Source organism: Monopterus albus, unplaced genomic scaffold, assembly GCF_001952655.1.
Source record: "Monopterus albus unplaced genomic scaffold, M_albus_1.0 scaffold342.1, whole genome shotgun sequence".
Classification (NCBI taxonomy): Eukaryota; Metazoa; Chordata; class Actinopteri; order Synbranchiformes; family Synbranchidae; genus Monopterus; species Monopterus albus.
In genome coordinates this window covers 308,776-336,745 of record NW_018128222.1, presented here as the reverse complement: position 1 = coordinate 336,745, position 27,970 = coordinate 308,776, and the positions used below count along the sequence as shown (strand labels likewise).

General features: G+C 44.8%; 2 protein-coding genes and 2 long non-coding RNA genes across 8 annotated transcripts in view; 3 read left to right on the top strand and 1 right to left on the bottom strand.

The window, feature by feature from the left end:
* The window catches only part of LOC109974638 (uncharacterized), a 32,340-nt gene extending 14,166 nt beyond the window's left edge, over positions 1-18,174 (bottom strand). Inside the window, exons 1-5 of one of the 4 annotated variants that reach the window (XR_002276998.1) lie at positions 18,116-18,174; positions 17,580-17,690; positions 14,561-15,318; positions 9,332-9,444; positions 8,510-8,611 (exon numbers count right to left, since the gene is read on the bottom strand). This is a non-coding gene — a long non-coding RNA (uncharacterized LOC109974638). Of the gene's footprint in view, positions 1-8,509; positions 8,612-9,331; positions 9,445-12,981; positions 14,307-14,560; positions 15,475-17,579; positions 17,691-18,115 lie in introns of those variants that run through there. The other 3 variants (XR_002276997.1, XR_002276999.1, XR_002277000.1) reach the window with 3 other exon arrangements.
* Positions 9,389-11,798, top strand: LOC109974639 (uncharacterized). Of its 2 annotated transcripts, XR_002277002.1 has the most exons (3): positions 9,389-9,461; positions 9,548-9,673; positions 9,897-11,798. It is a non-coding gene; the product is annotated as an uncharacterized LOC109974639 (long non-coding RNA). The 2 variants fall into 2 exon arrangements; XR_002277001.1 differs by lacking the exon at positions 9,389-9,461 and having other exon boundaries at positions 9,528-9,673.
* A 12-nt stretch (positions 18,175-18,186) lies between the features above and the next one.
* fmc1 (formation of mitochondrial complex V assembly factor 1 homolog) lies at positions 18,187-20,308 on the top strand. The gene is made up of 2 exons (XM_020624944.1): positions 18,187-18,406; positions 19,571-20,308. The coding sequence occupies exons 1-2, from the start codon at positions 18,278-18,280 to the stop codon at positions 19,772-19,774; spliced, it is 333 nt and encodes a 110-aa protein (XP_020480600.1). The 5' UTR covers positions 18,187-18,277; the 3' UTR covers positions 19,775-20,308.
* A 942-nt stretch (positions 20,309-21,250) lies between these two features.
* LOC109974635 (heme-binding protein 1) lies at positions 21,251-27,821 on the top strand. The gene is made up of 4 exons (XM_020624943.1): positions 21,251-21,973; positions 25,308-25,446; positions 25,927-26,107; positions 26,810-27,821. Exons 1-4 carry the CDS (start codon positions 21,896-21,898, stop codon positions 26,985-26,987), a joined length of 576 nt encoding a protein of 191 aa, XP_020480599.1. The 5' UTR covers positions 21,251-21,895; the 3' UTR covers positions 26,988-27,821.
* Positions 27,822-27,970: the final 149 nt, after the last annotated feature.

Genomic DNA, 27,970 nt, shown 5'->3' with positions numbered 1-27,970 from the left:
CACACACACACACACACACACACACACACACAGATGAGAAGCACCACCGCACTGCGCAGCCGAGGAGGCAGTCTCTTATGTCACCCGGAGGGTTTTTCTACTTCATAATAGATATCAGACACTTGGGCAGCAGCTACTGATAATGTCAGAGAGCAGCTCAATCGGGACAGATTAGAATTTCTGTGGACTTGAAACAAAGCATGTTATTAACCTGCTGTCAAAACAGAGCTCACCCTCCTTACATGTAGAAGAAACGTCCCAAATGCAGCAACACTGTACCTCAAACAAAATATCACATGATAAACGCACACGGAACAAGAGGCTGGTGGTCGGAATTCAGAGGCGACTGCTTCCGTTCACGTGTGTCACAGACATCTTTGCTGACTCAGCCTGTGCATCAGCTTTCATACAGAGATTAAGAACGGCACCTGTCAACCATAGCTGGCCCCACCATCAACACAGAGAGTAAATGTGCCCTACAACAGACGGCTGTGCGACTCAGGTAAAGCCTCACAAGGATTTATTTATAACACGAGAGCCCTGTGAGCCAAAACTACTTCAATCTGAGAATTAACACGGGCTGTAGACGTCCTACTAGCCTGGGACATTTTACGGCCCATTGCCCTACTACCCTCCACTGACTCTTATGATACAGTTAACTACGTGTTTAATGGAGCATCTTGGTGACCCAGCAGGCCGACGTGCACATCAACTTTTCCCAGGTCGCTCACAAGCTGGCTGCTTGCTCTCTCGTCATCCAACAAGCAAATAAAATGTGCATGGTTTGTGACATTTTAAGTGGAATATCACTCACAGGAGTCAATAAAAAGTTCAAGGACTTCCAGGTTTTGTCAGATCGACTTGGTTTAAGATGTTGGCAAGTGAAACGAAGTCCCATTGATCATTATGTTCTGAATGAGAAGACCGAAACTACCCACTCAAATCTCTCTTTCACACACAGCCATAATGAAGGTGGCATCGGGGTCTGGCTGCGTGAGCGTCTTCTAATTGTCTGCCACGTTCTTGGGCCAAAGCTTAATTTAACACCCGGTGCTCCTCTAGCCCTGCTGTTATTTACACCCCACCCATCACACACACCTACACCCAAGACTCACCCCTTGTGAAGTATTCTTGTACCATCACCCCGTCACACATCCGTGCCCTCTCATCCTTCCCTTACTGCCCAGTCACACACCAACCCCCATCTCAACACCAAGCTGCTGTCACATGATACCTGCTGAATTCAAAGCGCGCACACACACACACACACACCTCTGACAGCACTGCAGAAATGTGAGTCTAAAGTGTTTTGCACCTTCACCACACACCCTCATTCTGCAGGGTTCGGCCTACATTAGAACTAATTTTGCACTTTTTTATTTAGATCTTCACAATAGATGTGATATGTTGAACCAGAAATAGTCTGGCACAGCTCTGCACGGTGCTACAGCAGCATCCCACAGGTGGAGCTGGTAAAAGCAGCTGTAATTTAAGAATACTGTAATTGTGTCCAAATATTATGATGCAGTTGTGCTTTTCCTCACACATGTTGGAAGAACCTGCGATGGACTGGCGACCTGTCTGGGGTGTACCCCACCTTCTCCCGATTGCCTCCAGCCAGATTTCCCTCGGGAGGTGGTGGTGGAGACCAAAACAAGAGCTAAAGGAGCGGGAACACTGAACTCAGTATGAAAGATAATGTTGCCCTGTAACTGCTGGACGTGGAAAGAACCGTTTGCTAACATGTTTGTCATATCAGCTCAAAATAGTGCCTGTTGTAGCACAACAAGGCAACTGTAGTGGTTAAAACAAACAAGCTACAGTTAATATGCAGTATGTAATAGAATCCAGTGAGAGTGTGTAGATTACATGTAGTTACTATATGCAGTAGTCAATAACTAATTTCTACAAGCCCTCTGTACTATGTCAGCTCACTGTGTAAATGGTCGTGAGACCCCGGCCGGGGGACGTGACGGACTTGACTGTGCTTACGACCTAAAGAGACTGACTGACTCTGTGACAATCTTCTTGTCCAATACGGCATTTATTTCCTGCAGGAACGGTGTCTCTGTCTCCTATCTTTCAGACTGCTGATTATCCCCCGTAGTGTGTCCTCTCTCTCTTGTAGCTTTTCTTCTTTTGTCTCTCCTCTATCCACTCACCCCAACCGGTCGAGGCAGAAGGCCGCCCACCAAGAGCCGGGGTCTGTCGGAGGTTTCTTCCGTTAAAGGGAGTTTTTCCTCCCCACTGTCGCCAAGTGCTTGCTCAAGGGGGATTTGTTGGGTTTTCCCTATGTAATAATATTGATAACAGTAAGGTCTAGACCTTAGTTTGTAAAGTGTCCTGAGATGACTTTCGTTGTGATTTGGTGCTATACAAATAAAATTGGATTTGATTTAATTTGATTTGATTTACACAACACTACACACTGTCACCCCCAGACTAGCAGTCCATAATCCCATCTGTAAATGTCAAATGACATGACCAGAGACCTTCACACCACCAGGGACCATCAATTAATTAGTGTTTTCTAATATTCAATTTTGGAAAAAAAAACTGCTACTGAGCATTTTCTGTGAAATTGTGTGTGTCATGAACAACAAATGTATAAATACCCTTATACATTAATGCTTTTTCCAGCATTTTCATCACAGCGTGTGGAAATTGATCCAGATGCATGAAATAGCTTGTGCATAGAAACGTCTGTCAGGAGTTTTCACAACTGAGAAATCTCACCTCGGCACCTACGTCATTTTCAATAGTTCTGAAACTCTGGTTCTGGCTTTCAGAAATCGATGCAAGATGCAAACAGGAACAATCGACAACGCAGCAGAGGTTAAACGACTGCATAAGAGCCGCGTCGTCTTCAGGTGCAGCGAGTTTCATCAGTCGGACTTTGACAGACCCATTATGTTTTTTGTCCCCCTCTCTCCCTTTGTCTGTCGGCCCAGCTGGAAGCATTACAGCATCTTTTTGTTCTATACCAGACAGACTGGCACATACAGCCTACTTTGTTCCACCCCCACACCCCCTCCTCCTGTTTCCCTCTTGCTCAGCAGCCTGGTCCCCACATATCACAGACTTTGACAGTCTATGGATGAGGTCCCTCAGGGAGGCATTAGCTCCTCATCGGGAGTACTTCTGCTCAACTCCCAGCGGGCATTTTTCTTTAGCACAACCCAATCAATAACTTTTGTTATCTACTGGCAAATACAGCCGCAGGAAAAGTCTGCAGGAGCCTGTTGGACGGACTGAGACGGAGGCCGAGAGCCTGCAAGTCATCAGTCAGGGCAGAGCAGGATGCAGCGAGATGAGCATCATCTCTCAACAGCAGCTTCTCTCAGAAGAGTGCACACCCAGGATGGTCGAGGGTCAGTGCCCATGCTTGACCACCTCATTTTTGCAACATCACAAACAGGCTTTCAGTGACTTTTTTTGTGTGTGTGTGTGTGTGTGTGTGTGTGTGTGTGGCTCAACTGGTGAAGCACTGCCATCCAATCTCATACCAGGGGGCGTAACTCATTCCTGGTAGGACGCTGTATCAGGGAGAGTCATCTCTTCCCTGGTACAGACTGATTTATTGTCCAGCACAGTTTCCATAATGGGAAAGAAAAACGCCGTTTAATGGAGCGGAGATGAAGAAAAAGAAGTTTAAACTGTATTGTTTCGCTGCAGTTTCTGCACAACAAGACATTAATCAGACTCTGGAAGGACAACATTAATCACATCCTGTGACACAAGTGTTACGTCAATTTAAAGCTGAATCTGATTTTCAACTGCACAGTTACAGTATGCAAATGAAAAGCGTGTTTGGTTTGTCATCCTTTCTCTCAAGTCTTCTGCACCGTTAGTCGTCTAGGCAGGAGCCCATTGATTGCAGCTGTGTAAAGATGCTGACCGGGGGCATATACACCAGGAACCAAAACAAATCATCCACCTGCTTCAGCATCACAACCTCGAGGTGAGGCCTGAGAATAACAATCAGCTGAAGGTGAGCGCACAGCAGCTGCTTATAGTCAGGTGCACGTATGTATGCTGTATAGGTATATACACATGTTCACACACAGAGAGAATTGGACTTTGATCTACGTATTAATACAACAGGTCACACACAAAGAAACAATAGTGAAATTCATGAACACAAGTTTTTCATACAGCAGCACACAGATATGGACGTAGTGTAGACACACTGAGGCTGGGTCTGTTTTCCTTACTGATTATTTTACAGGTAAGTTGACCAGACAGCTGCATGTCAGTGCTCTAAGAATAACAGGAAGTTGGCTCTGGACGTTTGGCCTGCAAGTTACATCAGAAATCGTTCTCTTCTTCTAGTCAACTCTGATATTCAAATCAGCTTCTCCTGGAAGTCGCCAGGTCAAAACGTAAGCGCCGGGGTGACCTGGGCAGTGGCAGCCCCCCCAACTTTGGAATAGTCTTCCTATAAATATTACATCTCCAACACGGGAGCTTGTAAATCTATGCTCAAAACATAGCCAGCATTCTGCCTCCAGCTTTATTATATCTTATCACCACGATCTCACTTTTATTTATGCCTGTAATGTGTTATATTTGTTTTAAAATTTTACTGACTTCTGCTTCTACTTTTGTGACCTGCTTTTAATATGGTATTTATGGTAAATGAATCACTCTGGCACAGCTTTGCCGTTTTAAATGTGCTATAAAAATAAATGTCATTATTATGGCGTCATAACACGTCAGATCTGAACACACAAACATGATATATACATTTTTAGATTCTACGTAAATTATACTTTCCAACATTAACAAGTCTCCTATGTCTACTTAGAATGAACACCCATAAACTGAGAAATCAGAACCGATACTCTCCTTAAAACCCAGAACTTGCCTGAGATTCAGGATATTTTTAAGTTTTCTTCAGTATCAACCTAATCCAGTGATAGTTGTCTGTACAGCCATTGGTATCCTGTAAACAGGAAGTGCTAGTGGATGATTCGGCATGTTTTAACGGTGCTGATTTGGTGGCTATAAAGGGAGGCTAACACAGTGCTAACATTGTTTTTCACTGTGTCAAACATTGGCCTGCTTTATAGAAAAGGAATGAAACACACCCATCACAGAAGGGGCCACTGCAGGCTGCTTGTTTCGCTCAACCAACGACCTAAACTCATTTTACAATTACACAAAACAGAAAAAGCCAAGTGTCCCATCTGAGAGTCAGCACATGTTGACACATCCTTCCATGCTAAATGCCTTAAATAAGAAATTAAAAGTAGCTCTCTATTACATTTCTGTTGATCACCTAATTATCTCGGTGCTGGTTCCTGGAGCACAAACACTGACGACACCTGGAGCCTCCACACAGCAGCATCGGAGGATGTGCCAGAAACTAACAGATGTCACCAGAGCACATGTTGGAAGTGCAGCGCTCAGTTAATGATCTTCTCGCCGTTTTCCAGGTAACTTATGTTATTGCTCTGCTGCTGGAGACAAGGATGAGTGAATCTGTACTGATCTGCTGTTTTGTAGCCCAATCGACGCCACCACACAGATCTTAGCTGTGTTTCCAGGTCAAGCTAAAGCATGTGACCGTACAGTCCAGACTCACTTGATGGCCATACTGTGTATGATCCCACTGCTCCGTCCTACAAGTGTCTTCAGCTACATAATGACTGAACATCAGTGGAGTCTTGGTTGAACAATATGACTGAATTCATCACAAACAGAAACATGCCAGGGTGAGTTTGCTGTGCCTGAGAAGTTTCTTCAAATAAAACTAACAAGATAACCCACACACTGCTGTGTAATATTACATATGGTAACAAACTACAGCAGCACAGGCCCATCTGACGTCACGCCCAGCTGCACACTATCCGCAGCACAGGCCCATCTGACGTCACGCCTAGCTGCACACTATCCTCCACTTCCTGTCCACTTCCTCTTGGTTCTTTCCTCCTAACTCTTGACTTTGCACTAATTTAGGAAGATACGGTTAAAGAAAACAAAAAGACATTCAGCAAAATCAAGCACACATTGGCTGATTCAGCAGACGAATGCAACACCTGACTTAGAGCAACAGCACAGGAGAAGACGGATCTCAGCAGAGACGCTCGTTTATCTCACTGCTACACTTCAGTACAGAAATCAGCCGTTCATTACGTTCTGCACGTCAGCAGGGAGGAGAAAGATGAGCCTAAAATACTTCATACTATATTTCACACATCAAAGATTGTGGCCTCACAGTCTAAATAAGAGTCTGTTAATTGGAATTGACTGAAGAACGAGTGAAGGGCTGTGCTGCACTTAATAGCACTGAGTGGTGGTGAAATAATGAGAGGCCAAAATCCCATTTAGGTTCGGTACACAGGGACCGGCGATAAAAAACTCAGGAGACATTATTATTCTAACCATTAGTCCAACTGGTGTTTCTTCCAGACTGTTTGTGTAGAGCAGGAAGCTGCTGGACCTGAATAATAGGCCTAATAAACTAACAATCATTTACTGTAGGCATGAATGAATAAATTTTACCTGATGATTCATACACACTAAGAGCAGTTACAGTCATCCAGGATTAAAACACAAGAAAGCCCAAAGTGTATTTCCATTGCGGTCCCCCCAGTCGACGTTGTTCCTTCACACAGAAGGCTGAACGGTGTAAATAAGATCCATTATTAGAGCTGATTCATCAGGAGTGTCAGACTAAAGTTTGAACCTTCGTCTTCAACAGTTCATCTATTATTCTCAACATTGAAGATAAATACAGAAGACATCGACGCTGTGAAACAACACATATGAAATGACATAGTCAGCAAAAAAAGTGCTCAAGAAAGAAAATATGTTTTAACCTTTAGCTTCTTCAACTTAGCCACCGTGTGCTGTGACAGCGGCTTTGCACAGTCCTGGCGTTTTGTCGACCCACTCCATGAGGTGGGCGCCTGGAATGGCTTCCACCGGTGTTGAAGGAGTTCCTACATGTGCTCAAACTTGTTGGCTGCCTTTCCTTCACTCTGCAGACCAGCTCATCCCAAATCACAGGAGCTGGGTTTAGATCAGGTCACTGTGGAGGTCAGGTCACCTAATGCAGCTCTCCACCCGTCTCCTTCGTACAGAGTCTCAGTTTGGACTCGTCAAACCAAAGCAGAGATTTCCACTGGTCTAACATTGTTTCTCCTCTTCGTTCCATCTCTCCAGTGGTGGTTTCTGTACCGCAGCTGATGTCGAGATGCATCTGCTTCTTGAACTCTGGGATGCCACCTTAAAGCCGAGGTGCTGTTAACTGCCGATTTGGGAATGATGATCTCCTCTGCAGCGGAGGGTGCTCCTCATGAGAACCCGTTTCACCATAAGGTTTGATGGTTTTCCAGCCATAACGTGGATTAATACAGTAGTCGACCACCACTGTCATTTATACCAACACTTCCTCAGCGCAACACAACTGAAGGTCTCCAATGCTTTAGAGTGCCAAAAAACTCCACCTGTTAACTTCTGAGCAGACACACCCACTAACTCAAACTCACTGCAGGAGGTTGTGCAGAGCCGCCATCAAGGCAAACATTTGTGCTCACCACATAATTCAGTGTCTTATTTCACTATTAATCTACCGTGTAGAAAAAGACATAAACAAAGAAAACCACTGAAGGAGAAGGTGTTTCCAAACCTTTGCCTGGTACTGAATATGGCAGTGAGTTACGATGTCAGGCACTCGCAGCCGATCTGCAGCGTCAGCACTAGCCCAGACAGCTGTGTGACTCTCAGCTAACTGAAGCTGAGGCTCTTCATTATAAAGCTGCTGTCACTCCTCTGCTGGCTAGCGCCTTAAAGTAGTAGGAGGAACTCTGTAATGGCAGCATTTGCATTGTGCTCACACAGTGTGCACATAGTCCATCACCCCAACATAGGAAGAAAACTCCTCGCTCCCCTGCACTGAGGCACCACAGCTGATTAATAGTGCACAGGAGAGAGACAGAGGAAAACAGGGAGAAAGGTGGTTTAAAAAAAGGACTAAACAACTCATGAATCATGTAAATAAAAGAAGCTTCGCACTGAGGACACAATGGAATGTGTTGATATGATAGTGGACTCTCAGGGGCCCCGTGGCAAATACATTTGGTCCTGGGACAGACAGAGAATTATGTCTTCTATTACCTTATCATCCAAAACATACCATTTCTCTCCCCCTTTCATACACATACAGCACAGCAGTGCAAAGCTAATGTGCACAAACAGACACACTGCCGCAAAAATCACATCCAACTAATCCTTTAATTGAGGTTGAGCATCCAGGCGCTGACGCACGCCACTGATCATTTGTCTGTAGGCTCCACCTTGACCCGTTAACCTGAACCTCAAGCAAACCCAGTGTGAGATACAAGCAGAAACACCTCGAGAAGGATTAGACCGTTCATCACTGAGCTGCAGACGCACAAACACACAGGTGAGACCAGACGGGTTGTTACAACTGTTCCTCTACAGGGACGACACGAACAAACTGCTGGCTGCAGAGAGGCCTCGTGCATGGCTGCTTTCTTACCTTGTGTTTTGCCAGCCAGAGTCTCATCCCAGTGTCTCAGAAGCAGCATGATGGTGCAGCCTGGGCCTCCTCTCTCCCTCTCATAGCCTCAGACTGAGGGAACTACAATGAACATGAGAGACAACAACACAGTTATTGATTGTGAGAAGCCATCTTCAGAATGTTCATTTGGAGTTTTTGTCATAATAGAGACTGAGTGTAAACCATGTGGCTTTTTACTCAGTCAATACATTTCACTTGTCCCCGAGAGTGATGACTGTTCCCCTTCTGTGAGTTTGTCTCCCATACTGTGCTATCATAATACAGGATCATTAAGACAGAAAACAATTTCTCAAACTGAAAAGAGCATCACTTCAATCTCTGCTTGTGACAAAAGGAGCACAGAAGGTATCAAATTAAACAAAGAAGGCTTCAAACTGAACAAAACCCTTCAGAAAATCCTTGTTTTACTGTCCCCATGCATCACACTGAAACTATGAATTAAAATTTGGAGGCTTTTTTTTCTGCAAGGGGCGGAGGGGCGGGGCTAATCATCTGGAATGATAACACCAGTCAACATGGCTGACCAATTAGTAGAAATATGAGTTTAATTAGCTCCAGAAAGGAGCCCTTCATCATTTCCAGGTGCCACTCCAGCAGCAGGTTTGTTTGCTCTCACCAGCCACACTTTATCAACTTAATGCATTTTAGTCTCCCTGATTAATTGAATTGGACCTCTCCACCAGGACGCCTCATTAGGACTGTGGGCTTTGTTCAAATAAATGCAGAAGTCAGTGGATGGAGAGCTGAGATTAAAAATGAAGCCAGGGAATGTGAACTCACATCAGTTTGGGTCGAAAGCAGAAAGAGGCAGTTTGGAGGCGACTGTTCTCCACGAGAGCAGCTTCACGTCCTTTCTGAAGACGGTGGATTTTCTGACGTGCGCTGGTCTGTTACTGCAAAGAGAGCAGAGGTCAGAGGGTTACAGGCTCTGGCACAGTGTTTAGTGTTTATCTGAACCCAGCTTCCTGCATTACCGTTTACAATCCACACCCACAGTGAAGGCCACGTCCGAACCACTAGGTCTCGTTCACCGACCGTCCTGAAGAACGAATTACAACGTTTTAACGAGTTTTAACGACGGTACCGGCTTTCACCAAAGACGTATCTGGGATTTGCTCTTCGGTAAGATCGGAATCTACACTGAAATAACTTATTTAGTTTTCTTCTGTTCTCCGGTTACAGCATAAGATTTAAGTTACAATCAGTTTTATTATTTCATTTTTCCCACTATTGTACAAAGCTTGGTGGTTTAAAACGAATAAACTCTGCACAAAATGACTGCAAGCCAGTAATTTACATGTTTAAGTGCATATCTTCATTTCTCATTTCTGTTCATTTCTTTAAGTGTCTCTCGGCGTTTTGTTGTCCAGCACCACATCTGACAACAGTCAAAGGGACGTGGGGGCCCAAACGAAGGTCTACTCAGCTGACAGGCCCCCGGCAGAGCCACGCACGGCCCCAACGCGCTGGTCCAGCTCAGCCATGTCCTCCTCCACGGGTCAGCATCTCTCCTCTGTTGGTTTTGGTGCCTCAAACATCTTTATACCCATCAGCCGTGCGCCCTTCTCCTTATGCAGCGTTCCCTGAACGAGTCAGTGCGTCCCGTGCGTCCTTTGGCTTTATTTTCTATCCACTACTGAAGCTTCTAAATACGGCAGCTCGTTGGCCGTCCTCCACTTCACACGCCTTTCTTCAGTTTGGAGTTCGCTGCTCCACCGTCTTTAGATTTTCGTTTCCTGACTTTCCGTGTAAGGTGTGCGCACACAGCCCTGCAGTCTCCAGCCCTTTAATTGGCATCGGCTAATTAGGAACGACTGGCACGCGCTTTCGACTTACAAACACATGGGATTCAGCAATATAAGAACACAGGTTTAGGAACGTGTTCGTGTATCAGAAGTAGACTTTTCTTAGGAGGTTTCTTAAGAAACCCCGTAGGAAGATGCTGGTGAATGAGACCCAGTGTGTCTCTAATCTGTTTATATCTCACTCGCTGTAGAGTGTGTGTGTGTGCGTGTGTGTGTGTGTGTGTGTACAGGGATAAACAGTCTGTGAGGAACATCCATGCAGGCCAATATAATAAATAATCCACTCCGTCGTAGTGAAATGTCCCTGTCTTCCTCCCCGACCACAGTAATGCACCGCATCAGAAGAACATTAAACATATACACAACTCGCACATCACGACCACGCGAGTGCATGTGAGTGTCCAAACTGAAGTGGCGAGTATGGGCCATGCTTCAGGTAAATAAATGATAAACTGAAATATGGTGATGAATAATACACCAGTCTCTGCGGGGCGACAGATTGGACTTTTCATATTTAATAGACCGATGGGTCCCACGCAACATGGAGCCGTGACACGTACTGTACATGCTACAACATGAAACAACAGCGTTGGACATACAGTGAAACCAAACACATGAAGCACGTGGGCTCAGCTCCAACAGGGGCCTAAACCTGGGCTCAGCTCCAACAGGGGCCTACACGTCGATACCTCTTATCATCTGCCCTGAAGAATTATTTAACAGCCTTTGTAATATCAGATCATGACCCATATTCCTGCTCGCTCTCTGATTGGCTGAACAGGGTTCAGACACTGGATGAGCCTCAGACTGACGAGGTCGTCACGCAGCATCACGCATGATGTGAATCTGATGTACGTTGTAGCTTGTTAAACACTTTGGATTTCATGAGCTAAACCCGTCTGATGCACACAGTAACGTGCAGCAGAGCGGAAGTTAGCTGAAAATAAAATATCTAACAGTGTTACTGATGCTTCATGAAAGCACATGCACGCCGTGCTCGGGGCCAGACTCAGGAGCTGAGCTGCCTTATTAGAGGGCGCACAGGGAGGAAAACGACCGAGGGAGCCAGTGGGAAGAGGAGCGGGCATTCTGCTGCCTCCTCTCCTGACCACTTCAGTCAGAACTGCAGACACGGTGCCTGTGAAATCTCTGAGGCTCTGCTGGCTCTTGGCACACTCTGTTTTCACACGCGCTTCTGGCACCAAACAGTTTCAAACACTACAAATTGTCAGAACAGTTGAAATATGTGGTGGTGCTCCGGCCACCAAAACGCAGCTGATTTACTGCTCAGGCAAATGTGGTGATGTTTACACAAACATAATTCATTTAACTAACACTAATTTTTAGCATCACATTAAAGAAATAAATGAGCAAACATTATGATTTCACATTTCTGTTAAAGAAACTGAATCATGGGGGGGAAAGCTCACACAGCCGATAATCATCTGTAACAAGAGGCCTCACGGTCATAAATGCAATCTAGACACAAAGCCACATGTCCCAGCAAATCACCTCCGTGTCTGCATGGACGTGGTGCTTAGCTGTGACCTGTGACCTGTGACCGACAGCTGAAGGACCGGTGGACACCACCAGTGTCCTCTGCCTGCCGCCAGTCAAATCAACTGGACCAGCTGCCGTAAGTGGGACCTAACATCCACATCCCCGTTGGCTCTGATTCTGCCTTTCGCCTGTAGTGTGACGGACTACTTGTGGGATCGTTCCAGTGAGGAGACAGCAGTGAGCCGTGTGGACTGGACACATCCATTCTGCAGCTTGGCAGCAGTGACGGCTTTGACAGGCAGCCTGGGCTAAAGTCTGTGGATTGGCTGCTGGGGTCACGTGTGCGCCAAAGAGCAGAATGGGTAACGGTCCCTGGTCATGAGGGTAGGTCCCACGTGGGTTTCACAGGTAGGTAGTCGCAGCCTGGATGGTGCACTGTGCACGCACAGACACCGAAGTAGTCCAAAGTGCTGTCAGCCAAATCACAGCAAAGTTAATTAGAAAAAAAGGGTCAATCGCCACTGCACCTGTGACGGTAGATGGACAAAGCATCTGTGTGTGTGTCGGGGTTAATGAGCATTTTACTGCCGATTCAAGTTTCATTCCGACACACTCCACAGAGAGATGAGATGTACTGTCACTCTCCCACGGTGCAGCGCCGTGTCTTTGGAATAACAGCAGATAAAAATAAGTGCTGTGAGAAAAAGGGCAGTGCAGACAGTCTCTTCACAAAGATTACTTTATCGACCTACGTACAGTATATATTCCCCTCACGCTGGCACACACACACACACACACACACACACACTCCATTGCTTTAAATAAGCAGCAGTGACAGCTGATCTGACTGCTGCTCCGTCGGCTGGAGGGCGGCTAATAGACACAAAACTGGGGACGAAGTGTGGAGATTCACTTTAACAGGTCAATTCAGTTTTACGTTAGCACATCTGAGCATATGCATGTGAGTTTATTCCACGTGAACAAACTGCAAACCAAAGGGAACCGAGAGGATGGTGATGTGCACAGAAAGCACTGGGTTAATGACCATAAATATGAAGGTGAATATCTGCATCAATTATTCATCACCCAAAACATGCAAGAGCAATAGCACGGCACCGTACTCACCTATTTAACCCTTAACAGTGACAGATTACTTTTAATCTATTTGAAGGCTGGAGAAATGGTCAGAATCACAGCTATTACACCAACTAAGATGTTGCTTGAGTCTTTAATCCACGTTAGTAAAATCCCATTAAGATTCAATAGTGGAAAAAGAAATAGTGAGTTCAGCTTCTGTCCATTACAAAAATGTCAAAAACAGTCCAGAATTTAGAAGTTATTTTTTATGATTCTTAATTTTTTTTTCTTTTGGAATAAAATAAAAAAATTTAAAGGGTAATTCCACAGGAAAACGGCATTATCCAGAGTGGCTTTATCAGGGTGACGGCTGCTCAGAAGTCCCACTTCCCATTATCTTCATGTAATGAAGAGGAAAGTCATTAAATCTCCTTCAGGAAAAAAGTGGAAATATAAAAAAGGAGATGGACAAGAGCATGAGCTGTGTGGTTTGCTTCACTGTGCTATGCATTTGTCTAGAGCCGAGTCTCTCTGTAGCTCACACATCACACACAGTTATTCAGTCAGCTCTACATATCCTCTTTGTCCAAAACGCAAAAACTGCTCATGAATAACCTGCCACTCGGGTTTCAATAAATGGCAGAAGTTACAAAATTACATCACCAAAACCCAAAATAAGCAGCAAAGCAATGACCGGTGAGCGGTAGGACATGAAATGTGTTAGATGGAAAATGAACAAAACCAAATGGAACAAGAAATAAATCAATCAGTTGATCGGTTCAGAGGGTGAGAGGATGGAAGTGATGGAGAGAAAAGATGCAGAAAGAGGTGAAAAGAGAGATTAAAACTCAAGGCAAAGTGAGTGGAAAAGGTGAAAATTATGGAGGAAAAAACAAATAATCCTCAGGAGGATAAAAGCCAGTTTCTCTTCTAGTCCATTCTCTTTGAGGACTTGTGTGTGTCTGTGTGCAGGAATGAGAGTCAGTTCAGAAAAGATACGAGACAGAGGGAGGAGAGAAAGGAAAAGAGGGCAGAGAAGAAGGCGGCAGAGGAGTGTAGAAGCACAGGTGACACCCTGACATGCAGGACGGAGCAGCGCTGACTGGAAACAACAGTGCACTGTTGCTTATGAATTAGGCCTTTGCTCAGGTTGACCTTCACCTGATCAACATGACAGGAAACCTAAACACACCTCAGTTTGAGCAGATGGGGAGTTTGGTTGTCCCTGAATGAGAATGACGGCAAACAAAGGAAGTGTGAGCAGGAGGGAGTGTGATAAAAGGGGCGTCTCAGACATTTTAATGGAAACACAGACTTTTGTGCAACAACACAGACATAGCAAGGCGGTCGAAATGCGGCTCCATGAAGCCGACTTGGGGACTTGCTTGATGAGTCACTGAGGTCTTTGGTTGAGGAGAACAAAGACAAAAACAGGATTATAGTATGTGAGGGGAGAGTGACGTGAGGATGACATGGCATGAGGCAACAATCAGCTGAGAGCTGGATGGGAGGGGAGCCATGGTTACACCGAAGCCGGGCTGCGTGTGCGCACCTCCCATAAAACACCTTGCAAAGACAGAAAAGGAACAAAGACGTGAGACAAACACTAAACACTAAATAGACCTACCTATGATTAGAATTAAGAATAGCCCAAAAAAGATGCATAGGATGGTGGGAGATAAAAAAGAGAAGGGGGAAAATAAGAGAAGGTACAAAAGTGCAAAAGGCATAAATAGAAAATACAAGCAAGCCAATTAAAATGTCTCTATTAGAGGCTTTTAAAGTAAGGAAATAAAAACAGTGGTGGAGTCAAAAAGTAGCCAAAGTTACTGAGGACAGTGAGTGAAGTGGTGGAGAGGAGGAGGAGGAGGAGCAGGGAGGCAGCGAAGGGAGGAGGGAGCGTGGGCTGCACATGGAGAGAAAGGGCTGGAAGTGGCAGCAATGGAGAGGGAAGGAGGAATGAATGAAGGGGGGAGAAAAGAGGATAAGGGGCCAAAACAAAATCACCCCCTCTTTCTCTGTTTCTCTGCCCCTCTCTCTCCCTCCTTGTCTGGCTCATAAATAGGAGAAATTGTTGACCAGGTAAATGGCGAAATAGATGAGAAGACAGAGGACTGAGAGAGCAAGCCAGTGAAAAGGTAAAGCACCTCCCAGCAGCGCAATGAGGAAAAAAAAGAACAAAAAGCGAAAGAAGAAGGCAAATACTCCAGCGGGCTCCGTTGTCTCCGGTCTAAACGTGGAAGGGGGGGTTGGCTGCTGCCAGTTGTTCCCCTTCCCCGGCTGCCTTCTGCTTTCGTCTGTCTGTCCTCCCAAAAAAGGCTTCCCATCCAGGTGACAAAAAGCAGCCACAGATGTCCTTTCCTCTCTCTCTCTCTCAACTCTTGTCTGAAATCACGTGCAACTCACACAGGTTAGACATTGTTGCAGCAGCAGCAGCGCACAGCATCACCAATATTGCTCAGTGGGAGAAAAATAGGGAGGCAGGCTGCTGCTAGACATGCACCGCCTGCCTCATGAGGAAGCTGGAATTGTTCTGTCTCCCCTCTCCCGCCCATTCCTGCAAAAAGATGGGAGGAAGGGAGGAAGGGAGGAAGGGAGGAAGGGAGGTGGGCCCACTCACTGTATTAGTATTCACTGAAAAGTATAAAGGGAGAGAGAGAGAGCGCAAGATGGGGGGTAAGAAGATAAGAAAATGGCTCCCCCTAGAGTCAGCCATCAACACACAAGCTCAACTAAGTGGAAACACTGGGAATATGCACTCAGTGGTCAGTTTATTAGGAACACCCAGCTCAAAGTGAGTCAGTCTGATCCAAAAATCCTTCATGAAGGTGATAATGTTCAGTGTGTGTTCAAACCGTTTCACAGAGGTGTTGGTTCACCTGTGTGGTCACTGTGGAGGCTGCAGTTTGTGCTGCTGTTCAGTTGGATTGTGTTAAACTGACAGGGGTTTCTAGCATTTAGGCTACGTAACAGAAACAGCTGCCCATAATTGCATCCATGTTTCACTCACTTGCGTCTTAGTTGCACCCACGTCGGCTGTGAGGAGAGAGGAATCGCGTTTTTAGAGACATGAGACATCCTTGGTGACAGTCCTTCATCTGAAGCGTCCAATCATCAACTGATTTCTGATAAAGGGGCGTTGGTCCACAACTTCGCTCATGTCTCCTTGGTCCTAAGAGCAGATATCAGAAGGTACATCTCATGTTGCTTATAAGCTTGTTCCTACGTCACAGGTCAACCTGGAAGTTGTTCTGGTCGACCGAGGACATAGGATGTTCCATGCCTCTTATATTGGCTCTGAGGACCGAGGATACACGAGACCATCCTTTATGGAAGTGTTCTGTCAACTGACATGCCCCTTTCTCAGAAATCAGTTGGTGAATGGACACTTTGATGAAGGATTTGAGGAAAGGATGTCTCATGTGTTTCCTTGAGTCCTCTCTCCTCTTGTTTTCCTTGCATTTTACATGGGTGGGACTAAGACACAAGTGAGGAAAACGATGGTGGCTATAAGAGACTTGGGATGTTCCCAGAGTCTTGGGACATCCTGCCCAATCGGATCAACTTCTGGGTCGAACAAGGAGTCAGGAACGATTAGATAAGAGACTTGGGATGTGCCACCCCATATAACACAGTAAATACAGCAGCACAGGCCACAGCGTCCACAGTGATCACACAGTTGAATCCAAACAGTCTGAACACAAACTGAACATTATCACCATAATGAAGGAGGATTTACTGCAGGACTGTTGGATGACTTGAGCTTGGTGTTCCTAATAAACTGACCACTGAGTGCAGTGTTGAACAATAGTCTAATGACCTGCCAGCTCCCTGCAAACACCTGACATGTGAACCTCTGGGGACAAATTTCACCGCTCCAGCTTTTGCAGTGTCACTCCAGCTGCATGGAATTAACACAGTCCACTTAGAGAATAATTACATTTTCAAATGTTATAGGTCACATGCAAAGGCCCGAGCTTCGCTTTTGTCTACGTTCAGCATCTCTGTGTGACAAAGCGCAGCTGTCTTGTTGTGTCTTACTTGACACGGGGCTGTCAGTTCACAGCCTTGGTGTTATGAAACAAACTGACCCATTTCTCTGGACTGTGCTCTAAGATAAACTCAGTGTTGCTATGGTGACAGATGATGCTCCCAAGTGTCCAAATCAAAGCTGGACAACACAAAGACAGGTGCCAGAAGCACTCTTCAAAGGTAAAGACTGTAGTGCTGTCTGTAATGGAGCAGGACAAATTACTATAGCCACTGAAATATTATGTCATTACATTTCACTTAGCATATGAACAAAAACATCACAGGCTTCAAAGAGACTAAAAGGTGTGTGAGGCGTAGCCCACCCTTTGTTTTATTCTCTCTAGGGAATAAGTTGTTTTCAGTTTATTTCCACAGCCACGACTACAGAGCCTGTAGTTTTGTTCTAAGTTGTTATTTATAGGAAACAGAAGAAAGAGACAGCGTAGATGGAGAGATGATGAGAGATCCTAAAAAACTATTGGATTACAAGTCTCCACAGTCCCTCATTGTCCTCTGCTGACTCTTTATCAGACAGTCATTTCTTAACTCGAGCCAAGTTTTATTTATGATGACAGGCAGGGTGTGTAAGACTGAATCTTGCATTAAGAAATTACCTCATCATGAAGTTGAAAGTGGAAACCTTGTGAATGAAGCTTCAATGTGACCCTGGACGATCTGTTTGCACATTTCTTCTAACAGCCTCTGCTCGACCTTTCATTGTATTTCTGTGAAAATACAATAAATAACCAATGAAAAAAGAACAAGGTGATAAATGCTACAGTTAACATTCTTTTGACACTTGTTACTGAGCATACACGGTTTTGTCCTAATTACGTTTTGCCCCTGTGAGCTCAGTACAGCCAGCGCCTTCTGCTACAGTAGAGCAACTAGGGCTCAACACTTTAAATACAAGAAAGGATCCCCTTAGATATGAACCTGTAACTATTATATCAACCTTTAACCATGAGTTCTTACAGCAGGGCTGAGCTCTGGAGGAGGAGGTTTATGAGAAGGTGAAACTTATCTGATAAAAAAGGATGACAAACAGGCTACACAATGGAACTGAGCGTACAGTTCACATCAGAACACTGCAAATGACAGTAGTGCGTTCGTCTACAGTTTAACGGTGGATATTTTACGTTCCTATTACCTTAAAACTGTTGCAGGAACCTGTCGGCTTGTAGGTAGGTACGTGTTATGAACTTAGTGTGGCACGGCGCCGCCTTGTGGTCGAGAACCTTGATCGACTGTGCCGTGTTTGATAGAGAACGCCTGGCTTCATGAGCTGTATGCTCATGACACCAAGAGAGAGATGGAACCGCTGTCACTGCCGCTACGAGTTTGTCGGGGTATACTGAGGGAATTACGTTACCTCCAAGGGCCAAGTTACAAACAGTCATTGGCCTACAACTATGTTATGGACCAGTTTCGAAAAAATAAGGCGAGTTTTTCCAAGGACTGTTAATGTTAGCCAAGTTAGCTAGCTAACATCCATTTCAAACTGCATGGCTATCGTCAGCTAACCCTACAACTCTTGAACGATGACGTTACCATTTTGTTTTATTAATTGAACATTTTTAGTACTCCAGTCTTTCAAAAAACGTGGGAATAGAGTGAATATCCAGCCTGGGACCGGAGCATTGTTTTTGCTAATTCTATAATTTTCACAGCCAACCATTAGGCGCAAGGTGACTGTGAAGCAGGGCATGCTAACATTAGCCAGCAGCTAATGAGCATTAGCATACTTAAGACGCAGGGGATAAACGACCCTGTCAGTCTAATAATAAATTAACCATACAAACTCCACAGTGCAGGCTGCATTCTGGTGTCCGTGTGCACCTGTCGGGTTAAATAAATGTTCGTAGCTATGTTTAAAATGTTTTATATGTAATAAATGTAAGGTTTTAGAAGTCATTCTGCATGACCACATTCAACTTCACAGTTAACAAGCTGCAGAAATACTTAAGTTTTAATCAGATTATCACTTTGTCACAAACTAATTGTTAATCAACTGGGATTGTTTGTTTATGTATTTTCAGTCAAGGACATGGTCACTAAAGTGTCCTATACATTTTAATTTGTGTATAACATTTCTGCCTTTAACAGGCTGTTTATAACCCTGTCTTTGTTTCTCTTTTACCCAGTACACAGCTGCCTGTTTAAGGGTTAAAATACTAAAGTATATAGGCTTAAAGCTTGTATTACTAATGCTTGGGAGCACATGGCTCACCAGGCTGGTAAAATGCAGTCAGTGAAGCGAAACAGTTTGAAGGAACTCTTGCTTGTCACTGTGTATTTGTCCGAGCTCTGAAAAGATCCAAAGCCATTATCATGTAAGATCTGTATGATCTGGGCTAAGTGCATCTGTCCGTGTAGCTGGCCAGTTGAAGGAAAAGCCCATGATCAGGGTACAGTATTAACTCCATGTTGTCCAGTTAGATCTTAAGGGGTTTTTTGACAGATGTGATTTGATTGTTTTTTGCAGTGACTGACTTACTAAACAAGACAACAACAAAAATCCAGTTCTGTTTAAAGGAAATCACCACATTCCAGAAACTATCTACTGAATTTAGTACACTCATATGTTCTCTGTCACTGCTGACAGGTAACAGGAGAGAGGTACTGCCGTGCCCAGCAGGAGGCACACCATGCCTCACACACGTACCTGTGTTATTTGGCATCTACCAGGAACTACCTGGCCCTGCATAACCTTTACCATGGCAAGGGAGAGCGCAGTGCAGAAGAAGTGGCCGGCCTAGTGGGGCTCAGGCTGCCCACGCAGCCAGGGGGTAAAGGCTGGGAGAAATGAGGGCATGGGAAGAAAACTGTGAAGTTCCTCAGAAATATTGTGTGTGAATGATTCATCTGCCTCATGGAAAGTCGACTCCAAAGGGATGGATTTGTGACTGTAGTCCACTAGACTGGAGATTGCATCATCATGGACTGCTATGAAGGAGCTTGAATTTGTCCTCGTGTTCGAGGGAATGGCATATGATAGTCTAATCTGAGTGTGAAGCCACTGTGAAAACAAACTGGGATTAATAATCTGTGTACGAGTATGCTAAAGGTTATGTTTGTGTTTCTAAGTGTAAAAGCAAACGGACTAAGTGCTTTCTCGTGGATTCACTTAAGGAACCAGGTAAAAGTAAATAATGCATCACAAATTAGCTGCAGCGTACAATGGCTTCAAAAGTTGTTCAGACCGCTTCATGTTTTGCACTGTTTAGATATCATTTGGATAAAATCTGTCTACACTTAACATATTAAGTGAAAATATGTTTTCCATTTTCTGCAGATTTATTAAAAATCAAACATCTCTCACTACTAATCTTTGTGTTCCATTATCTGTCAGTATTTTAGAGCTTGTTCCAGCCTCGTGTCTTTGGAACTGGTTTGTCTTAACTCATCGGTTTCAGCCTCAGAGGATGGAGCCTGATGCTGATGAGTGTGGACACCATAATCTCATCATAATCTCATCCAGTGTTGCTCTTGTTCTTATGCACAAGATGTCAAAGACATTTCTGGGTATATCCTGACATTTGCAGTTGTGACTTATCTTATTATCCTTTTTTGTGTTTTGTTTATTCATGATAAATATTTAACCTCAGTTTCAAAACAAGCAAATCATTTGGCTGAATAATAATAATCATTCTTATTATATCAGATACTGACAGCCACTGTTCTTTACATAATGCAGCTTACAGAGACACAGAGAGGCCTTGTGCATCAGTGGCTGTAACATTACGTCCTGGGACAAGAGGACATGTCCCCATTATCAGAAACAACAGCATCATCGAAGAGGAAACCCTCTGCAGACAGTGAAGCTGCATCCTCAACTGTGTGACAGTCCAGAAATCTTTTCAATACACATTCAGAAAATTCAAAGGGATGATTTGCATGTGGATCCAGTGAACGTCCACCCGCGTCCAGTAGCCCACGTGTTTCATTTGCTGCAGTGAGCTTCTGCTTTTCCCTCCATCAGTGTTTGTTTGTTACAGGCTACATGCCACCTTTTCATTAAATCGAAGCTTCCTGTTTGCTCTCACTCCCTAGTGATGACTAACGTTGCCTTCAGTCGGAATTTAAATAGACTACCCCTAAAGCACAGCAGCGCACAGTAACACGGGGAGTAAGACGCACTCACATCCCTGGATAGAAGCCCGATGCAAACTGACAAGGCAACGGCTTGCGTCAGAATTTATATTGCGCAAAAAGCAAACGATATATAAACGTGGTCATCCACGCGCCACTGTTTCATGTATCCTGCAGTAGAGAGTCATGACAAACGGGATGAGAGAGAAACCAATACAAAAGCCGAGTGACAGTGAAGATTAGTGGGGAGACTCGGAGGAGGTGACTCCGTATGATGCTACATCTCATACCCAGACTTTACTCATTCAAGTCAATGTATTTTTAATGTCAGCGCAACCTGAACTCATCTGGGGATTAATAAGCTTAGGATACCAGGCCCTTTGCTGGCACCTTGATGCCCAGCTTCAAATTGATTTAAACATTAATGAGCGAAAAGTGTTGATAAAAGCGTCTCAAGCTGGTAGGAGGACAATTTAGAAGCGGAGGAGGGGGGCGGAGACACTCCACCAACCAGCGTGGAGGCTGATTTGTTCGTTCTCTAGTTAGGCAAAGGGGCGACGAGTGAGCATCTCCAACTTCTGTCTCCGTAAGGACAAATAAACATCTGTTGAGGAGGCAGTTCGGTGCTCACCAGAACAAAGCGCGCACCGGGAATCGCCCTGGAAGGGGATTTGCGCTTTGGAGCATCTGGACACCACTGTAAGTTAGGCTTGTTTATCAACGTTTTTCAAGGAGTTTGACGACCACATAAGGACGCTGTCGAGTGAGCAGGCTGATTAAAACAAGCAGAAGGACAACAGGGACGACAACCAACAACCCAAAGGAGCGGAGAGGTGACATGTTTGGCATGATCAAGAATTCGCTCTTCGGAAACACCGAAGAGACAGAGTACACACTGCTCAGCAGTGAGATGAAGGTAGGCGGTGTAAGGACACCTGTCAGACACAACTACTGAGATATATCTTTAGAGCTTCTGTAATCACTGTCCTGTGCGTTTTTCTCCATGCCTTTTGGAGCGTGTGCGACTATGATTACGCACAGTAACCCCGCTGTACTGTGCTGCTCTGTTAGCTTGGATATCTTACCCAGCACTTACTGTAACTAATGTTCTACTCTTGATGGTTTGTTTAAAATAGCTGCCGAATTTGCAGCGTTCTTCCTGCCATTATCACAACCCCTGTAACCTTGACTGCCAGCCTGCCAGCTAATTACTTGTGACCTATAAGGACGCCTGCTGAGCCGCAGTGTGGGGACTAACCAGCCACAGGTCCTGTGCCAGTCAACAAGGCAGAAATGAGCAAAGATTGTGTTTCTGAGGTGCTTTTTGTTGTTGCGCACAAAGCTGTAGGTGGCTCCTTTTTCATTGTGACATTTTAAGAAGCGGTACTGCGCGCGCACGTGCACGTGGAACCACAGGGGACAAGTTAACTGACCCTGTCCTGGAAATGGATACAGATTGGATGTGTCTGTGGTTAACCCATGAGCTCATTTGGATTGGATGTGTACACTCCTCCTGACCGTGACGTCACAGAGGAGGGAGAACGCGCCTTTTCGTTGGCAGCACCCCCACCCCCACTCATGTTGGTTTCTTACAGTATGTTTAATGTGTGCAAACTCAGTGCCTAACAGCCACCTGCTGTACATGTGCATGTTATGGCATGGCTGGTTGCCTGCCGGACACAGGCCCAGGGGCCCCTAGACCAGGGAACCCTGAATTAACTGTTGGAAGATGAGAACAAAAGAAGCTAAACCACCAAAAACAGATACAAAATTATTAAAGAGAGACAGGAAAGACCCAAAACCACCAGAAAATACATGAAACAACATGAAGAGGCACAAAACAGCTAAAAATCATTGATACAAAACAAGTAAAAACAGGTGCAAAATGACTATAACAAACAATTTAAACAACACAATGGCTAAAAAGAGTTGCAAAAACAACCAGAAGAAGACAAACTGACTGCAAATCCCATGGCTGATCAATCTGGGAGTCTGGCTCCCATGGAGGAGGTACCCAGAGGCCCATTGTCTCATAATCCGTCCAGGTTTTGAAAGAGGCTTTGTTATCTCTCTTTGATCACAGGTAACTTTTGACAGTGAGTCCAATGACCCAGACACCCAGAGAAAGGCAGAGCTACTCTGACACTGCATACTAACGATGACTGACTGAAGCTGGGATTTAGAAATAGACCACTGAAGGCAGCAGTGACTGTTTTTTAAATTATTTTACTTACTGATAGTCACTACACGTGTTCCTTAACGGTCTCTGAAAACTCAAAGCAGGAGGTTCATCAAATCTCCGGACTTGACTGACACTTAGCAAACGGCACATTTTGAAACCGGAGCTCGTCAGCTGATCTGCGGAGCAGCCACCGACTCTGACACCCAACACTCTTAATTAAAAGTGACACAAAAACAGAGGAGCTGCTCGACACCTATGCGCGCACACATGCACATTCACAGCAGAACAGCAGCAATATATACAGCAGGTGAAATAAGTTATATATTTGCTAATTAATTTCCAAGGTTATTTAAACAGAAAATGAAATGACAATGCAGTTTAACAGTCCCAGTGTTGATGATACCATTCGTGTGCTCAGTTCAGGCAGTGAGTAATTATCACTGCATAAAGTGGCATCGACGGCAGCTAAACACACGCATGCACACAACCACCAGACACATGACAGACAAATTAATTGCACATCTGTACTGCAGCCAGGCTCTGCTCTCTTGCTAATGTCACCCATACACAGTGTTAATGGTGGTCCCAATGACACCCCATGCAGAGCAAAACCTTAGTAATTACTATGCAGGAGCCAGTGTACCTGTCACAAGTTAGACCTACATGATAACATAGTGTTATCTTGTTGAGGAAGGGATGCGGCTGTGGCGTCTGTTTATAGAACCAGTTCACAGGTTTTTCCAGGGCTCTGGGGCGACTGGGTGGGTTTTGAATAGGTGGATGTAAAGTTGTTAGTAATACAAATCCAGCAGGTGAAAGATGGAGAACACACCAAGACTCATTCATTTACAAAATGAAGACAAAATCGTTTGCATGATATTTTTAGAATAACATGTTTGAATGAGAACGTGCAGTGCAAACGTAGCCCTGAGCAGGTCGCCATCTTCTCTGCTGCTAGTATTCATGGATGGCTTATTAGACAATGGGCCACTGGGCTCAAATGTGTAAAAGGCCCCCGCCTTGAGAAACCACATGATTTGTAGTCATTTGGGGCCTTTTTGTGTGCTGTATACCACTTTTGTGCTTGTTTTCAGTCGATATGTGTTAATTTGTACTTGTTTTACATGTGCTTGTTGTGATTTTGTGCCTACTTTTACATGTCCGTATCTACTTTTATGCCCCTGCGCTGGCGACGGCCACAGCCGGGGGGATTACGTTTTCAGGTTGTCCGTCCGTCCTGTTCTTGTGAATGCAGTATGTCAGGAACACCTTGAGAGCATTTCTCCAAATTTGCCACAAATGTCTATTTAGACTTGAGGATGAACCGATTACATTTTGGTGGTCAAAGGTCAAGGTCAGTGACCTCACATCTGTGCCATTTCCATGAATTTGACTGGTTGGTGGAGGCATACAGCGGTAAAGTGGTAGCTTTAGTTTCAGTTGTTTTGCATGTCTTGGTAGTTTTTGCATTTCTTTTTTTCATTCCTGCATATGTTTGTAGTCGTTTTGTTGTGTTTGGGGTCTTTTCCGTCTCTTTTTAGTCGTCTTGTTTCTTTTTGTAACAGCCTCTGGTCTAGGGGCCCCCTGACCACTTGGGCCCTGGCCTCTGGGCCCGTTCAGTTATCCATCTGTGCTCATGTTGGGAAAAACAAAAAATCTGCAAAACAAACTATATATTGCCACACATTAACACTGTATGTCTGAGGAGGGGGCCGGGTTGTGTGTGTTTGCTCCTGAGACGTTATATAAAAGTGTGCATCTGCAGAGCACAAGACCAAACCAAATCAGTGTAAATATGTTTCAAATGCATCCTGTTCTTTCGCTGCCCACACTAGTTTCATGAGGCTTTAGTCCTTAGAAGTACACTGTCGTCATCAGTGTGTCAGAGGTGAATCATGGTTGAACTTAACCTCTCTCCTGCCTGCACTCATCACCAGTTGTGTTAGTATGTGTGGGGGGATGTACTGTATGTACATAAAAGCATTTGCAGCGTGTGTGTGTGTGTGTCCTACAGTGTGTAGCTGGGACTGGCCGACTAAGCCACCCCCGATTTCCCTTTATTCTCTAGGATGGAGTTAGCTTTGAGGTACGGCGGTACGATCCTGCCAAATACGCTGTCGTCTCCTCTGAGGGACGAACCTTTGACCAAGTGACAGGGGAGCTGGTGAGGAAGCTGCTCATGTACATCGGTGGGAGCAACGAACAAGGTAAACCGGTCAGGAAACAAAACCTCCTGCTGCATCTTCAACATTTTATCATCTCTCTGACTCATGAATTGATTTTATCTTTCTTGTTTTTGTGGGTATTTAAAAAAAAAAAAAAAAAAAAAAAAAAAAAAAAAGGCTTTTCACTAATCTTGGACTTGCTTATATGATTAAAGATAATGAGTCAAACGTTGATAGTCCTGGTTGGGTTTCGTGTTACAGCCGGCTGAGCTACAGTGCCTTAGCTTTATTGGAGGATCCATTGGAATAATGCTCAGACACCAAAGTCCATTTAGGTCATGTTTCCCACTCTGGGTCAGCAGACACCTGGTTACAAACTGTCATAAAGGTATTACAGTATGTATTCAACCCAAAATCACAGAAATCCCAAACTCTGTGTAGTTTGCTTTGGGAGACGGTGGAGCTTCTCTGCCGTCTCTTCTCTGTTTAACTCACTTTCTGTCTCACACTTCACCTCCTAAGGTGAGGCCATGGGTACAGCAGCTCCCCTCATCATCACAGTGTACCCACGGAACGACGGAGTGCTGTCTCGCCGGTTGGCAGTTGCCATCAAAGTCCCCTCCCCCTACCAGCAATGCCCCCCAACCCCCACCGACAGTGCCGTCAGGATTGAGGAGCGGCCCGGCATGACCGTCTATGCTCTGTGGGTGTTTAGTGTTTCATTCTAACATGTTGATGTACAGACGGTGACAAATTAAAGGAAAAAGTGGTCTCTTCCAGGATCACAGTGCCCTCCTCATAGTTGTCACTGAATGGTTTGGTGACCATGGTGTGAACCAGACGCTGTGGCCTTCCCAGTCACCAGGTCTCAGCCCAGTTGAACAGCTAAGGAGGGTGTTGGAGTGACGTGTTAGACGGCGTCTCCACCACCATCATCACAACACCACATGAGGGAACATCTGTTGGAAGAACAGTGTTCATCCCTCCTAAAGAGTCAGTGCCAAGATGGAGCTGTTCTGGTGCACGTGGTGGCCCAGCACCTCACTGAGACTCTCTGTGTTGGGTCGTCCTTTAGTTTGGCACCTGTCTGTACAAGGAACGAGTTTAAGACGTCTCCCGTACAAGAGTTCTATGACATGACGTGTCTCTCCACAAGCTTGAAACCAATTACAACCAGCAAGTACACGTGTAGTTGCTGTATTTTTGGAGGCCTTGTTTAGTCTCCTTCAGGGATATAGAGCAGGAGCCGGTCCTCAGACGTGATTACTTGACCTGTCTGGTACTTGTTTTAAACATCAGTGTGCATGTGTGCTTTTTGTGAGAGTGCATCTATTAAAGTCCCAGTTCAATTAACACTAATTATCCACCTACTTTAGATGATCCCTGTTTCTTTTTGTGTACACAGGCAGTTTGGAGGCTTCGCGGGGGAGAGTGAGTACCGAGCAGAGGCCTTGCGTTTGACACGCACCCTGGGTGAGACGGCTCCATATCAGCGTAAGCAGTACTTCTGCTGTAGCTACGACTCACCACTCAAGCCTTACGGACGCCGCAACGAGGTGTGGTTTCTACAGGAAGAGCCGTAGGAGCCAATCAGCAAGCCCGGCCTAAATACCCTCTCACCACTGACAGTCTTGTAGCTCTAACAGTATTTGATTGGTAAGAGCAATATGGTGACTCAGACCTCTGAACGCAGGTGGACATACAGAGACTACCCATGTTGCCTTTACCCATCTGACGATCTGCATGGGACAACTTAGAATTCGACATCAGTATCGTAGCAACTCCTCATTTCATTACCACATTTATGTTCTAATTTAATTTCATCCCTGTAGCTCTGAAACGGAACATGTGGTAAAAGTGATTAAGGCTTTTAGACAAATGTAGGTGAAAGTATGCAGCACTGTGAGAGTTTAGTTTTATAGCTGAAGGAAAATAGATCTTTCAGAAATGACTTTTAGATAAATGGGCTTGCTGCCACTGGTACTCAGGTGTGACAGGACGGTCATTTAGTTTGTGGTTCAGGACTGGAGCTCAGTGGATTCTCTCAGTGACTCATCTAATGTTAAGTAAATGTTTAAATCGAACTGAATTGATTTTTTCAGTCCATTGAGGTTTACATGACTGTCCTTGCGGGTAGTTCAGGTCCCCCAAAAAGCTCCCACCTCCCTGAAGAACACGGGGGGTTTTGCACATCTTACATCTATTTTACAATTTAATGTGCGCTACAGAGAATTGTACAGAATTAACAGTAGATACGTGGTAGTGAAAAGCACAAATCCTTGTCCTGAGTGAGGAGATGAAACAAAGCAGATGAGCCATAAAGTAAAACTAGTCTTTATGAAGTTTCACAGGAACTTGAGAAGATAAAGAAATGGTGTGACAGTAATATTCTATCTCTGAATTTGGATAAAACTAAATTCATGGTATTTGGGAATCGTAGACTAGATAACGAACTTCAATTGAAAATCGGGGGAGCTAATATAGAACGAGTATATGAAATTAAATTTCTAGGTGTCATAGTTGATGACAAATTCTCCTGGAAATCTCATATCAGATATGTTCAGCA

Coding starts and splice junctions, on each gene's coding strand:
- fmc1 (XM_020624944.1), top strand. CDS start 18,278: ATGGAACCGCTGTCACTGCCGCTACGAGTTTGTCGGGGTATACTGAGG. Junction 18,407..19,570: donor ACCAGTTTCGAAAAAATAAG/GCGAGTTTTTCC, acceptor CACTGCTGACAG/GTAACAGGAGAGAGGTACTG.
- LOC109974635 (XM_020624943.1), top strand. CDS start 21,896: ATGTTTGGCATGATCAAGAATTCGCTCTTCGGAAACACCGAAGAGACA. Junction 21,974..25,307: donor TGCTCAGCAGTGAGATGAAG/GTAGGCGGTGTA, acceptor TTTATTCTCTAG/GATGGAGTTAGCTTTGAGGT. Junction 26,108..26,809: donor GGCATGACCGTCTATGCTCT/GTGGGTGTTTAG, acceptor TTGTGTACACAG/GCAGTTTGGAGGCTTCGCGG.